The sequence below is a fragment of the Terrapene carolina genome, unplaced genomic scaffold, assembly GCF_002925995.2.
Source record: "Terrapene carolina triunguis isolate 2854851 unplaced genomic scaffold, T_m_triunguis-2.0 Scaffold95, whole genome shotgun sequence".
Lineage (NCBI taxonomy): Eukaryota > Metazoa > Chordata > Testudines > Emydidae > Terrapene > Terrapene triunguis.
Window position 1 is genome coordinate 5465295 of NW_020664446.1, and position 16135 is coordinate 5481429.

Below are 16135 nucleotides of genomic sequence, written 5' to 3' on the forward strand. Positions count from 1 at the left end.
GAAAGCTCATGCTCCAATACGTCTGTTAGTCTATAAGGTGCCACAGGACTCTTTGCTATTCCATACTATGGTCACACTAAAAGACTGAGAAATCACTCACGATCAGAGGAGACGTGTTTTGATGTGTGTGCACTGAAGTATAGAAAATGTTATGCTGAAAACTTGTATTTGAATGTTTGTTACAGAAACAAAAGGGGGAAAGTCAATATATTAAATACCAGTAGATGTACTGTCTAGTAGTTTTGTTTAAAAGTTATGTATAATATCCAAAAACTTATTTACAAGGTTTTGAGTGCACCATGTTTACACTTTCTGAGCAAAACAGAATACTCTTTGAAAATTCCCTGGAAATTATTAATATCCATTTATTGGGTTTTACATACTTTGATCTTAGCTCCAAGGAGCCGAGAAGCGATAAGATTTAACTCTATGTAATGCTTTCCAAGAAGTCTTTAAGAGACAGAACTTTGGCCTGTGCTTCTAGAAAAAGTTGCTGAGGTACAGGAAGAAGGGAGTGTATAGTTCTACAGAATATAGCCTGTATACAGAGTTATCTAATATATAGCCTGGCCATCACGCTGTCCCCATTACAAAGACTGTCTGAACAGAGGTATAATGGATAGGACATACATGTGGAACTGCCCGCTGACCTCTTTAGGGTCAGGGATCTTAAAAGTTTTGCTAAAAACTGGAGCCCCGTATCTTTAACTGAGCAGTACAAAATCATAGAAGCATAGAATCTTTAATGACTGCTGTTAGTGAACCTGCTTTTATACTATTCATAGCTTCCCTTTCTTGTTGATAAGGTGCTGTCACACTGCAGAGTCAGTAATCTGGCTAGCTGCACTTTAACACTGAAAAAGAGGCTCATTTCCATGCTGTAATTACATTGTGTTGTTGCATTTGACACCCACTCTCATTTCAAGGCGTCTGGGGCATCACAATTGCTGCTTTTATCTGGGTGGTTTTCAGCCTTCATGTCACCATATACAACAGTAGAGAAGCTGGCTGGGTATACGTTTTCCCCAGTGCTGTTCTAAGGAATTAGTCATGGTTTCCTAGAATCCTAGCAGTTAGACCTGGAAAAAGACTTATTAGATCATTTAGTTCATACTCCCAGTGCCAGTGCAGGATCATTCCATACAGCACATTCTTTAGTGAGCTGTACAATCCCGACATAAATAAATTTGAGTGATGGGCCTTCCGGCCCTTCCCTAGGGAGTCTGTTTCACAATCAAACAGATCTGACTGCAAGGATGTTTTCCCATAAGTTCAGCCTACGTTTACTTTTTAATTTCCTCCCATTGCTCTTTGTGCCGACCTAAGTCATTCCCAATTATCATTAATGACTGGTTTATAGCCAATTATATACTTAACAGCATCTGGTCTTTAAGAAAACCATTAGAGGGGGGAATTTTGGCAGCAAATGTATACATTGCCCATCCCGTTCCCCCACCAGCCTCCTACCGAACACTTATTTGTGTATGGTTCTATTCCGATGGCATTGAATGTGGGGGAAAAAGACATGCTGGAAGGATCTGGGATGGTTCATATAGTGTGTGTGCACACGCGCACCCCCCACCAAAGAGATGGACAAGAGAATTAGGATTGTTTGTTCCATGACTTTTCATCCTTATATGGCACTGCAAAGTCTGTTAATATACACACACGTACACGCGTGCACACACACACACACACACACAACTGCAATGACCTTGGTTGTGCAAAGAGACAAATCCACAGGAAGTGGGGAAAACTTGCATGCCCCCATTTTAAAAGGGTGGTATCTTTATGAGCACCTTATTTATAAGATTAATGACAAAAATTGTGGCAGATGAGGAATCTCTCTCAAATAAAACCTCATGGCATACAAATGAGAAATATAAGAACATATTTGGGAGAGGAAGAAGTGCTATAGTTGTCTAGGACGTTAAAAGAAGAGCAAGAGTATGTTTGTTGATGTTCATAAAATGTTTATTCTTCCACTGTGTGCTATTATTAATTGTTTTGCAGAAGCATCTAGAAGCCCCAGTCATGGGCCAGGACCCCACTGTGCTAGGTGATGTACAACACACAGAACAGAGAGAGACAGTCTCTGTATTATTGTTTTTAAATCAAGAAAAGATTAAGTAATTAAAGATGACAGTCTGTCAATTCTTTGAAGGCAAGGACATTCTTTTCATTGATGTGTGCATAGCACCTAGCACAATGGGGCCATTATCTCAGATTTTAAAATACAAGATTAACCATCAGCAGTATCTTCATATTTGGTCACTGCCCCAGGTCAACAGGTTCTTTGAAAACACCCATCATATCTATTTCCACAGAAGTAAATATGCTGGGTCTTGTACACTCCATGTTGTCCCTAAGGGCACAACACTAGATGTCAGGAGAGCATAACAAAGCCAGTTCTTGGCTTCCGGAAGGAGACTAGCGTCATTCCTATTGTCAATGAAAAGTTAATATATTAACAAAAATCAAGAGCAGTGCTTCAAGGGTAAAGCAAGCCAAGGACCTTCTTTTAGTCAAGGGGATAAATATATGTACCTAGCTTTTCTTGGAGATAAACCTACTCAGGACTAGCTGGTTTTCATGATTAACTCTCTAGGTTTCTCTATGGGTTTTCCTTCCCTTGTCCCTCCCCACAAGAACAGTCTTAAGTCCTGCCCGAAATAGTTTGGGGTACATAGACCCCACTACAGCCTGTTTAGGTTCTTCCTAGTGATAACAGCAACCCAATGTCAGCCCTATGCTGCATTAGAAAATGTATATATGTGGGCGATATTGGCTGGAGCGCCACAGGAAACAGACAGCAAAGCATACAATTTCAAACAATGGTTAGGAAATAAAAGGTGTGGCATAAGAGTCAGCACAGAAACTAGAATGAGCCACAAGGCTTTCCAAATACATGAAGTATCCTTCATTCATATTTAGAAACCAAACAGGCAAAGCCCATTCCTATTTCTTATTACCTATGAATGTGCCCAGACAAAAAACACTGCTTTTTTAAAACATTTAAATACAATAAAGTGGCCACCTTTCAACGTGAAGGCAATAAAAGAAAAGTCTGGAAATCCTCCATAAACATTTTTAAATGGTTTGAGGGGGAGAAAGCATAACAAATTTTTTTTTTAAACAATTAAGCTTTATTAGATCCCAGCAACACACATACAGAGAAAGTTAGTGAAGCCTTTCTGCTCTGCCAAACAAGTCTCTTAATTTTAGAGAGATTGTTTCATACCAGTTAGAACAGTGGAGAAGGCATCAGGTCTACTAAGTTGCATTTCCAGCACTGCCACTACAATTCTACATAAATTAATACACATTCTTTGACCTCTGTGTCTCAGCTGTCCTGATGGAGACAATACTGACCTACCTCACAGGAGTGTTGAGGACTCACTCATCAGCATTCAAAAAGACTCTGAGATCCTTGGACAGTCAGTGCTACATAACTAAGACTGCAACTTTGTAAAGCTGATACTGTTCTACAATAACACCCATTACTAATTAAACCCATTACATTTCTATACAGACCAAAGAAATCAGACACACATACCTGGAACCTGCTTAGATTCTTTCATTTCCTTTATATCCTTAATGTAGAGTCTTGCAAATGCAGAAAAGACAGGATCCAGCCCCCATAACAGGGAAGGCATCTCTGCTTCATACTTCGCGGGGTCGGACTGCATTCAGAAACCAAGTGACCAATTCCCATGAACAAGGACAGACTAGGGATTGCTGATGATCTTTATCTACACAGGTAAAAAGATGCTATTACATACAGCCCTCAGAAATTGATAGTGAGTTTCCGGAAACTGTAGCACAAAACATGGTAAAATATCTGCTGTACTAGCTTACTTGAAGTGAGTGACCAGTAGTAGCAGCAATAGCATTCTGCCATCAACTCCTTCAAATTAAAACACAAATTAAGGGGATTTCCCTACAGAAGTACAATGATAGAAAGATGTCCAAAATATATTTCACTAATAGAGTTGGAGCATCACATGCCTTCTTTTTACCTTTTTGTTTATGGTTTTCTTCCTATTCCCCCTCACCCCATAAAAAAGTATCTTCCCCTATTCCTCTACTTGAATATTTTACTGAAAAATTAGCATATTTTATTGGAACAAAATGAAAGCAGCCACCTCTTCCCCATTTTGTGCCACACAACCTTCAATGCTTCATACTGGTTACCTCCTCTTCCCTTTCATTCTGATTACTGTCTTGTTCTCTTCTCTCACCACCATCATGACTAATTTAGACATCCCACAAGGCAGATAATTTCAAAAAACAGGTGTTCTGCCCAAAAATTCCTGCCCGGGGACACCCAGTAGGAATTTTGAGCCTTAACATGCATTTTTGTTAACTTTCCCTTTGCTGGCATTTAACTTGTTCCTGTAAAGTACTCCAGGTTGCCCCAGAGTATGAAAGGAACTGTAAAAAACAGTTCTATTTGTCCCCTTTTGCTGGGGAAGAACAAAAGAGGAATATCACTCTCCTTCAACCTCCCCAATTTTAAGTGCAACAGTCATTCATGCTGGTATAAAGGTGAAGACATTTTTATTGCTCAAGTTCCTCAATGCAGCCACTCCCTTTTGTTTACGCAAAATTAATACCAGTTCGCTGTGCCTGGATTTATTTTTGCTTCCTCCTCCCACAGGCAACTCTACTTTCTTCCATGCTGACCCTTACATATGGAAGGCCTTCCAAAACCTACCCAACCACCCTCTCCTCATCAAATCCCTCCACGAAGTTAATGTCTCCCATGAAACCTACAAAGGTGTGAATTACATCAGGGGTCTCGACCTTTTTCTTTCTTATCCCCCCGCCCCAACAATCTATAAAAACTCCACAGCCCACCTGTGCCACAATTGTTTTTCTGCATATAAAAGCCAGGGCCGGCATTAGGGTGTAGTAAACAGGGCAATTGCTCCCGGCCCCATGCTATAGGAGGTCCCGCAATGCTAAGTTGATTCAGCCCCAGGTGGCAGGGCTTGGGGCCCCGGGCTTCAGCCCCCCATGGTGGGGCTTTGGCTTTCTGCCCTGGGCCCCAGCGAGTCACGCTGGCCCAGCTTGGAGGACTCCCTGAAACATGCTCACAGCCCCCAGGGAGCCCCAGACCCAGGGTTGAGAACCGCTGAACTACATGATGTTTAGATCAAACCCTACCAAGCAGCATACATGAACTTCTTCAGTCACTGTATGATCTTATCAATTTAACTCTGGCCCACCTCACCCGTCCCTGTTCCTCTTTGGAGCTGTGCTCACCATTGCTCATTATGCCTATATGAACTCTAGATTGTAAGCTTTACAAAGCAAGGTTGTGGGCGAATTGTGTGTTTTGTAGGGTACCTAGCACGCCTGAAGGCATGGCAAAATTATTACTATCAAGAGGTCAAAGCAAGAGATAAGAACAGCCGTCAGAGTTCAAATGCCAGAGCTCAGGATCAAGACAGAGTCAGAGCGAGGAACTGGAGCCAAGGGACAGACCTGGAGTCAGAGAAGGCAGGAGCAGGGTTGTTTCAGAGGCAGGAGTGAGGCTGGGACAGGACTGGAACAAGGCAAGGTGCAGGGCAGGGTCTAGGTTGGAGCAGGACTGAAGCAGAGCTTGGAGTGAGGCAGAGAATTCACAGGCCTGTGCATTGAGCCAGCCAGAAAACTACTGCCTGGCTTAAGATCTGGCCTGATAGTTTCCTCAGTGAACCAGGCAGCCTAGCTGACTCCTCAGACTGTCAGGAGTCTGAGCAGGTACAGCCGCAGGGCCTTATTCCTGACACCAGATTAGAGTGAGGGGAAGCAGTTCCGCTTAACCCTCTCCCACCCAGAAGGAAGAAGGGTTAAGATATCATGCCTGTCTCATGATGCTATGATATAAACTATTCAATTTTAGGGGTATTTCTTCCCTGGAAAGTAACCTAACACAAGCAGATGGTTTTGGTTCCCTAGGGAAATTTTTCTTTTTGTATAAATCAGTATCTCCCAAACAAAAGTCATCAGGAATATTCCACACATTGAATTCCAGCATCTGTCACAATTTTACAATAGAAGACACTTCTCTGAGCCAAGCCCAAGATGACACTTCTAGACCTAAAAGCAACAAGGGAAGAGTTAGGCAACAAGCAGGTCTGACTACATTTTACTGCATAAATTCACATGTGCTGGGGGTGGAGCAGAAGAAGAAAGTCACCAGTGGCACACGTGAATCCCTGGGATAATTAATGAAGGACTTTCCATCAGTAGCCCTGGAAATAAGGAAGTATTTATGACTTCAATAGCAATTATTGTATTTTAAGGATGGCCAAACATTCCCAAAAGGTATATAGGCTGGACTGGCACTTTCCTGAAATCTAGGCCCCGTACACAGTTTGCATGAAGTGAAGCAGCTGCCCTCAACTTTTCCTTCTCCCCCATCCAGCAGAGAGAATGATCCAGCATGCATTGCTCTAATTTGAGCAGTTTACCCTCTTAGGGCCTACTTTGGCAATTCTTTGGTCCCCTAGAGTGCTAAAGGAGAACACAAGTATACAGGGACTCATGATGCTATACCTCTCCACCTCTGCTGTGACTTCCATTCATCTAGTATCATGGATCTCCACAACAGTTCTGCATTGAATTATCCCTGTCATTCCTTATAAGCACATTGGGAACATACCACCATCTGGGCTTACCTTAAGAAAGGCCTCCCTTTTTCTCTCCTACTCCAAGAGAGGGATGGAAAAGAAACTTTTCAATGCACCTACTGGGCAATATTTTTCATTACTTCATGCACATCTATAATGTCATTCACAAATGTGCTTCCTGCTAGGAGAAGAGAAGAAAAAAAAAAGAGTTAAAACAAATGCTGTCTGCCCTACCCATAGGAAACTTGACTCTAGCTCCAAGTACCCTAGCCATAGGAACACTAACCCTAGGGCAGGGACCCCTACCCATAGGATCCCCTAACGCCTAGCTACAGTACATGGTCTTCCTATGTCTGAAAATTGACACCGGAAGTTTTGACACCTGAGGCAGAGTATCCCAGAGATTTATTAATTAGTAAGTCACCTGGGGAGAAAGTGGAACTTTCCATTATTCTAGTAGTGGCTTTAAACGCCTAATTGGTACTGGTTAATTGTTATCTGGAAGGAAGATAGCAGTTACCCTGTATACTGAAGGTTTAGGGACATAGCAGGTTCCCTGGAGATGTGTAGATATTTGTGCCATTATTGATCACAATGCTAACAGACAATTCTGAGTAGATGCTATGCACACTTAATACTTTAAGTACCAAAATGCTATGACAATTCTTAGCAATGCAAACACTACAGAGCCCCACCAAAAGGTCAGCCCCTCCTGGACTTCATTTCATACACATGGTGTAGACCTTAGGGCAGTGGTCCTCAAACTGTTAGGTGTGTCCCTATAGGTGGGTGTGGAGGAATGTTTGGGGGGGGGGGGCGGACGACAGTGGGGTCCAGGCCCAGGGGGCAGGGAAGGAGCACCACATAGCCCCATTCTGCCCCAAGCTCCAGTCCCAGCCTCAGCCCCTGGCTCTGACCACAGTGCAGCTCCACTCATGGCCCCGATCCTGGGTCCCCGGCTCCAGACGCTGGATCCCACGCAGGTGCGCACAGATTCCATTATGGGTTGGGGGGGCACAACATAAAAAGTTTGGGGATCACTGCCTTAGGGATTTTGCTGCTGCAGTGTTAGAGCTTCAATCCTGCTGGAGGAAGAGAATGGCTTGGATGCATGAGTTTGTTAGATATAAAAAACATTTCTACTCCAGAGATAGATGGTACAGCCACAATAAAAACAAAAACAGGACAGTCTGCTGTTTGGAGCATTGTATCATGATTCATAGATTCCAAGGCCAGAAGAGACCATTGGGATTATCTAGTCTGACTCCCTGTATAACACATGCCATATAACTCCCCAAATCATTCCTAGAGCAGATCCTCTAGAAAAACATCAAATCTTGATTTTAAAATGGTCAGTGATGGAGAATCCACAACGACCCTGGGTAAACTGTTCCAATGATTAATAACTCTCACTGTTAAAAATTTATTTCCAGTCTGAATTTGTCTAGCTTCAGCTTCAAGCCACTGGATTCTCTCTCTGCTAGACTGAAGAGCCCATTATCAAATATTGGTTCCCCACATACATACTTACAGGTTGTAATCAAGTCACCCCCTAACATTCTCTTTGCTAAGCTAAATAGATTGAGATCCTTGAGTCTATCACGTTAGGACATGTTTTCTAATCCTTTATCGTTCTCTTGGCTTTTCTCTGAACCCCTTTCCAATTTATCAACATCCTTTTTGAATTGTGGGAACCAGAACTGGACACAGTAATTCAGCAGCAGTTGCACCAGTGCCACATACAGAGACAAAATAATTTCTCTATCCCTACTTGAGATTCCCCGGTTTATACTTCCCAGGACTGCATTGGCTCTTTTGACCATAGCATCAAACTGATCAGCAGGGCCTGCCAAACAGCTGATCGGTGGGCGGCTGGTTGGTGCAGAGCACCCAATATTATTTTTCCAGGGGTTCTCCAGCCCCAGAACACCCACGGAGTCAGCATCTATGATAATTATCCAAAACTATATAAGAGTTATTGTTGAGCAAATAACTTTTTGCCATACTACCAGTACCCAGTTCACTGCATGTACAGAATTTCCTGTGAGGCGTCATCATCATAGAAAGGGTATTATATGGATTGGAGAAAAAAATAGTCTTGTATCGGATTACCAACCTGATGTTTACGTGTACTCTGTGATAAATACTCTTGTGATTGGGACAGTAATCTGCTAGAGAAACACTTTGTTTACATAATTCTGTGTCATACTGCATTTCTTTTACAATAGAACCCCCAGTGCTGCCAATCGATCTTTGTGAGCAGACCTATATAACGCACGCAAGGATCAGAGACATAGGAAAGGCACTATGGAAGTGCAAGATTGGAGGATCTTGAACCATTTTACAAACATTAATTAAGCCTCACGACATCATTTTATTCCCATTTTGCAGATTGTGACTTACCCAAGGGTTACACAGGAAGTGCAAGGTAGAGCAGGGAATAGAACTTAGTTTTTTCAATTCCTTGTCCTCTGCTTTAGTCACAAGGCCATTCTCCTATGTATCAATAAATCAGTAAAAATACCTGGAAGAGCAATAAGTTAGCTCTATAAATTTACTAGACGTTATTGACATCTGCGCATTTACTGTTTATGCAGAATAGCCAGAAGCAATAAGCTATCAGACATTTACTAACTATTGACAGCCTGGCAGAAAGCTCCATTTGCCTTCTGTATCTTAAAAGGTATTTAAGAATCATGCTTAAGACTATTTCTGCTCCTACTAATTCTGTAACCTTTTTGGAGCGAGAGCAGGAGGAGATAATTAATTCTCTATCACTTGCAGTGCTGTTGGAATGAGAGAAAGAAAGAAAGAAAGAAAGAAAGAAAGGCTGCCATTAGGATGGAGGGGAGGGGGAGTTTGTAACGTCATTATTCCCTGAGGAAAAATAGACAAGGCAGAGGATAGCTTTTTTTGGACCAGCGAATTTATTATTTGTAAAGCACCAACTATGTGAAAATTGAGAGCAAGAAGATTCCAGGTTCCTTATAAAGGGATTCCTTGGACATTAAATGATTTGTATTACTGTAGTGCCTAAACATATATTATGCATCATTTATTGATCCAAACGTAACAGGATATTAGCTTCCTCGACAATGTTGTCTGGAAGATAGAGCAAAGAACTGAAAGTCAAGATTCCTTATATTCCCAGCTCTGCCAAGGACTAACTCTGTGACCTTAGGCAAGTCGTTTAGCTTCTACATACAGTATTTTAATTTAGCCATCTCTAAAATGAGTATAATACCTATCTGGTTTTAAAGCTTAATTGAATTAGTAACATTGAAATCTTGGGTGGAATTGTCAACCATTAGTTATTCATTAAGACACGGTAAAGGACTTCCATACACCATAGCAAGTTTGACCTAAATTCTGCAGCAATATTCCCTGGTTTCTGTGGTACTCTGTGCACATGCTGTCCTAGTGAGTTAAAGCAGCAGCTGAATTAAGGTCTAGTCTACAATTCAAAAACTACTCTGCTTAGGGACTGAGTTACAACAGGGTAGTCTCCTACATTGTTCAAATATGATTTGATGTTCAAGTGTGATTTGGTGTTAAAGTATAGGTGAGATGGTACCATGTTTTAACAATGTCTAGGGTTACCATATTTCAAGTTCCCAAAAAAGAGGACGCTGTGGGGTTGGAGTGGGAGCTGAAGGGGGAGTACAGTTGGGTGAGCTGGAGGGGTTACCTGCAGCAGGGGTACTCACTGGAGGGGGGGCAGTGTCACTCTCCGTCGTGATGGTAGGGCAGCTGGCGCAAGCCCAGGATGCAGTAACAGCTGTCAATCAGCGCCTCCCTGCAGGACCCCAGGGCATGGGTGGACAGGATCCGGCAGCTGTTGTGGTGGTGAGGAGGGAGGAGGGAATGGACCAATCAGTTGCCAATGCAGAGGAGGAACCAGTCAGGAAGTGGACCAATAAGGGCTCTTTCTGAGCTGCAGCGTCTGCTCTGAAAAAATCCAGACATTTGAAAAATCCCACCAGGACAGAGGATGGAGTCTCAAAAAAAGAGGCAATGTCCAGGAAAACGTGGACGAATGGTAACCTTAAGTGTTAGACTTTAGTAGAGCTGTTCAACATTTTTTAAACACAGTCCAGTTCCATCTATGCTGCAAGAATAAACCATGTTTTAAACACATCAGGAGTTGGCAGGGTGGCCCTAGTAATCAAGTCTCCCCAAACTGTAGTTGTTGAGTGTAGATAAGAGTTCATTCTAGACAGAATAATCTTTAAGGCCCCAAATCTGCCCCACGCAGGCAGAAAATGTGACTGGAGTCAATGGGGCACCACACAGATGCAGGGATTTGCCCACCCAGAGCTCCTTGCAGGATTGGGGCCTAACTTTGTTTTCACTTAGAGGAGAAATAAAAGTAACTTGATCCTGACCATTTCTAACCCCGAGCATTTGGTTTCCATATGGAAAGCGTTTTCTTGTATCTTTATCACGTCCCAAAATGAAGGCTTATAGCACTTCCTGTCTGAAGACACCTCTTGCAGCAAAAAGATTTTCAGATGCATCTCCAGAAACAAGCCTGTGAAAGCTGAGTGTGAATGGGAAGAATTGCTTTGAGGCTTCCTTCCAGCTCACAGACACACTACTTTCAGTTTTACCTAGGGCAATTCCCTGACCCATTCAGCCATGTGAAAACAAGTTTCTGTTATGCTTCTCAAAGATTAGCTTCTCTCACACTGCTTGTTCTCAGGCTCTGTTAGCCAAGGCTATGAGAAAGATACCAAGAGATTGTTTTGCTGAGCTCAGTAAAGTTCATATGGGATAAATTGTATGAAAGCAGCTCAAACAGCCATAACTCTTTGCAAAACAGATATACAAATTGGGATAAAGTCAGCAATTTCCTGTAGCACTTCATTATAGGAAGCCTCATCACAAACTACTGTACATTTAGGCAGCCTGAGATCAAGGCCCCCCTCCACTTTCTTCTTCAAAACAAAAATATCTGCTATGATATACAAAGATAAGCAGCTCTGCTCGGTAAAGACAATGTTGTATTTCAGTTAATTGCAGGCCTTCCAAGGCTAGAAAAGTAATAGTCACTGTCAACAAGAGCTTCTGGATCTGTGTAGATTCTTTTGATACGTTTCTTACAGCATGCTGCATTAGTTGTTCTCAAGCTGCAGATGATGGACCTCTGGTAGCATGGCCAGCTCCAGCCTTTTTGCTGCCCCAAGCGGCGAAGCGGTGGGGGGGGGGAGATAAAGCCGCGATCGGTGGCACTTCGGCAGCAGCTCTACCGCGCCGCTTCATTCTTCGGCGGCAATTCAGCAGCGGGTCCTTCGCTCCGAGAGGGACTGAGGGACCCGCCGCCGAATTGCCGCTGAAGACCCGGACGTGCCGCCCCTTTCCATTGACCGCCCCAAGCACCTGCTTCCTTTGCTGGTGCCTGGAGCCGGCCCTGTCTGGTAGCCTATGAAGCACTTTCTAATAATCTGGGGACTGGGAGAACTGGCTGGTCACACAGTGCTGGCTCTCCTAACCCCAGCTGCTAAAGTCCAGTTTCTTTCCTAATATTAATTTTTGTGTAAGCAATTGCTGTATTTGCCACATGATGTTCTGATTGAATGTCTCATTGCCCCATCTATATGTTAAAATGTGCAAACTATAAAAAGATTTGAGAACCCCCACTCCGCAGTATTTGTGTTTCCCCAAATCTAATGTAATTAGCCGGTCTCTAGATTCTGCTAAGGCTTTGCTGACACTCTCTGCCTTGTAAAGAACATTTTGAGTCCACTAGGATGGCACCAAATGGCATGTAATAAGATTTTCTGAGCGCAAATACCTCCTGGACCATTCCCTACAACAACTTTAATTTGCTCAGATCTCTTGGCAAGTCACTCATTTAGAATACTGATGTTATGGATATGCATGACATTCGTGACTCCCTATTATTGCTTCACATACTTAGAAACGGTAAACAAGCATCCTTTCGATAAGCAGGTTTGAAATGTGGTTTGGTTTAATTGTACTTCAGCTTTTGTAAACACCACTCTAAATGTTGCTGAAATTTTATTTTGCATCGTCTCACCACAAACCGCCTCCATGAATTACAACATGTGTAGCTCAATCAAAAGCTGCAGAAATTACTGGATGAAATTATATGGGCTTGTCTTATGCAGATGGTCAGACTAGATGATCCTAATAGTCTCTTCTGGTCTTAATGTATTAATATTGTGGTGATCTGCACTGTAAATTAAAATCCCTTCATTCTGCAAATTAAAGATTCCAAGTCATTTAAGAAAAAGGAGGAATAAAATCAGTTTGCTAGTTATCTGTATTCCAAAAAGCAGATCCTAGTGTCCAACGGTTTGCAATGAGCTATTGTTGAACACACAACAGCTGCTGTGTTTTGCCTAAACAATCACACTATTAGTATCTATTTCATTACTATGGAAGTTTAAAAATGCTAAATAAAACCATTTTTTATTCTACAATATAATGGTATCTTTGCCTTCAAAAATAAATATTGGAGAATATCTATTATGGAAACTCAAGTAACCCAAGCAACATTCTGCATTTAAAATTATGGTTCTGTATGTGTAATGTATCATTAAACATGCAACCCTAAAATGCCATTTCTATTAAGTCACTTTTCACACACACACACCCCAAAAAAAACCAACCAAAAACCCACCTGTATTTTAACTGTTTCCCAATTCGAATTTTGTTCAGACTTTCAACTTCACCTTTGCATTAATTAATATTTAGTGTCATTATTTCCTTTGTGTTATTAACCAAATTTGATTCTACCACATTGCATCTCTTTCCATCTTGTGATTAAAGCATATCTTACTGAAAAACAGTCTTTAGTAACATACGTGTGTCAAAATGTTCTAGATTTTGGAAATAAATTTTACTGAGAAATGGGTGATTTTTTTAAATGGTATATGTAAAGAATCAGATCACCTTCTAGACCATGTTTACAGCAAAACCTGAACTAGGTTGACTTGCTGGCCTTAATAAAAAAAGATAATTTAAAAATAACCTAGTTACAATAGCGTATCACATTACAAGTTGTTTTATCTTGAGACTCTGCAGCCCATCAGGACATAACAGAACATGTCATCAATTTTGGAAACAAGAACCTGTAGTATGCAGGAGGGAAATCAGATTTGGAACAAGAAAAGCCATGCTTGTAGATATAATATGTTCAGAAATGGTTGTGCCATTGTTGACTGAAAGCAATATTGAGATGCAAAGCAGTCTTTATCCCTTAATAAATTCCTAATCCTAACTATTATGTGAACTAGTGAAAATTTTAAAGCCACAAACAAACAAAGCAAATCAGCTTGTGCTCCTGTGCAAGAGGAAAGGTCTAATTACCATTTGGTGGTAAGACAACCGTGGTGTAGCATTTGCAGTGCATGCTTTCATGTGACTGAACTAAGCCTTTTAATACCAATCAGATGGATGGTGCTCTACAAGATTTAAGTACCTTTTCTCATGTTCATATACTGCATAATGAAGTTTTGATCCAATACCCTCAGAAGAGCTACAAGATGCCTTTGATTTAAATAAAAGATAATCTCAATTGATTAAAACTGGTTAAAGGGACTAGAGTATTATTATTCCTTTTGGTAATTTTATAGACATTTAATTAAAAATAATTATATGTTATTTCTAAAGAAAATCAGATTACCGATTTACTGGTGTACTTCATTAATGCTGTGAAAGACTTTTATAAGAAGTATTTTAAAATGTTAGTTTAATATATAGGTATATTCCAAAAATAGTGATTAATATTTTTTGAAAGATATACCTATTTAAAACCTACAGGTTCCCCTGGGAACAGTAATTTATTAGAAGTTATGCGCGTTACTCAATTAAGAGATTTACCTAACAGAGATCTACTAAATGCACACTGTAGTCAACATATTCAGACAAAAGCAACAATCTTACAATAGGAAAGTTAGAGGAATATACATTTCCTAATGTAGCCAGTTGTCATAAACCTATTAGTCCACTGGATATCACATTTTGAGCTACACGTGTGTATATGAAAGGGCTTTTATCTGACATACTAATGTTTAAATTTCAAAAAAAGGGAAGTTTGATTATGCAATTGTCAAGCAGTATTCACATTACATCTATGAGGCAATACTTCGTTTATCAATTCTAATAAGCATAGCAGCACAGTTTAGCTGTCATATTGTATGCAGGATCTACTGTCTATTTCAGCATCCCATTCCTGAAGGTGACATTGTAGATAGCCAGCTAGAAATACCGGGTCAAATATAAAACTTCTGTAACAACTCCACTGAAGTCAATAAGTTAACCAGGAATACATTTGGTCCAATACATTTTGCTGAAGTAGAAAAAAAATCCCTTTTTTCAATGTCAGTTCTTAAATAAAGATCAAATATTTGACAGACCTTCAAGGATTTGCATCTTTAAAATTTCCCAACTTTATTCAATGATCTTTAATTTCAAATAAAACCAACTGGATAAAGTGTATCATCTAAAGGTTTCTAGGTATGCTGATAATTTAGTAATGTTGACATTTTATTTGTCATTCAGCCTCAAAGTTTAACATCCAACTGAGATGAAGGCAGCTAGCTGTTTGCAGACCCTACACGGCAGCCCTACATCATCAGTTCCACGTTGAGAAGGATTTATTCACAGACAGAAGGGCTAGTAATGTTGTTAAACAATCTAAAATTCTGCAGAAAATACCAACTAAGACCCTAGGCTGCTGGTGTGTTGAGCTCACTACCTTGTACTCTACCAGTCTGCATCAATTTGCTGCCTCTTGCCTTACGCTTGGACTGTAAACCCTTGGGGAAGAGACTGTCTTTTTGTTATATGTATTTACAGCACCTAGCACAATGAGGTCCCAGCCCATGACTACGGCAATTAGGCCCTACGATAATACAATCAATCAATTTGTAAGCAGGGTCTGCACTTGAGCTCTCCCCTGGTATTTAATGATGAGCTGAGGAAGACGACTTCATGAACCCACCTTGTTTGCATAGCTATGTCCATTCTGCCTAGGAATGCAGTGTGACGGCAATGTTTTGCTCAAATGATCATTTTTCGCTGGTGTTGGATCACAACTCACCTTGTTATTGGGAGCAAGGCTAATCAGAGAATCCTAGGAATGGAAGGTACCTCCAGAGATCATCTAGTCCAGTCCCCTGCACTCATGGCAGGGCTAAGTATTAACTAGACCATCCCTGACAGGTGTTTGTCTAACCTGCTCTTAACAATCTCCAACAATGGAGATTCCACAACCTCCCTAGGCAATTTATTCCAGTGCTTAACCCCCCTGACAGTTAGGAAGTTTTTCCTAATGTCCAACCTAAACGGACTTGCAAGTTAAGCCCATTGCTTCTTGTCCTATCCTCAGAGGCTAAGGAGAACAATTTTTCTCCCTCCTCCTGGTAACAACCTTTGATGTACCTGAAAACTGTTATCTCCCCCCTCAGTCTTCTCTTCTGCAGACTAAACAAAGGCAATTTTTTCAATCTTCCCTCATAGGGCATGTTTTCTAGACCTTTAATCAT

General features: G+C 41.2%; 1 protein-coding gene across 1 annotated transcript in view; it reads right to left on the reverse strand.

Moving 5' to 3' along the window:
• The window catches only part of STN1 (STN1 subunit of CST complex), a 52092-nt gene that overhangs the window by 31527 nt on the left and 4430 nt on the right, over positions 1 to 16135 (reverse strand). The window contains exons 2-3 of the mRNA XM_024213458.2: positions 6669 to 6798; positions 3557 to 3752 (exon numbers count right to left, since the gene is read on the reverse strand). Of these exons, the coding sequence (XP_024069226.2) occupies positions 3557 to 3689 (133 nt within the window). The 5' untranslated portion in view covers positions 3690 to 3752; positions 6669 to 6798. The remainder of the gene's footprint in view (positions 1 to 3556; positions 3753 to 6668; positions 6799 to 16135) is intronic.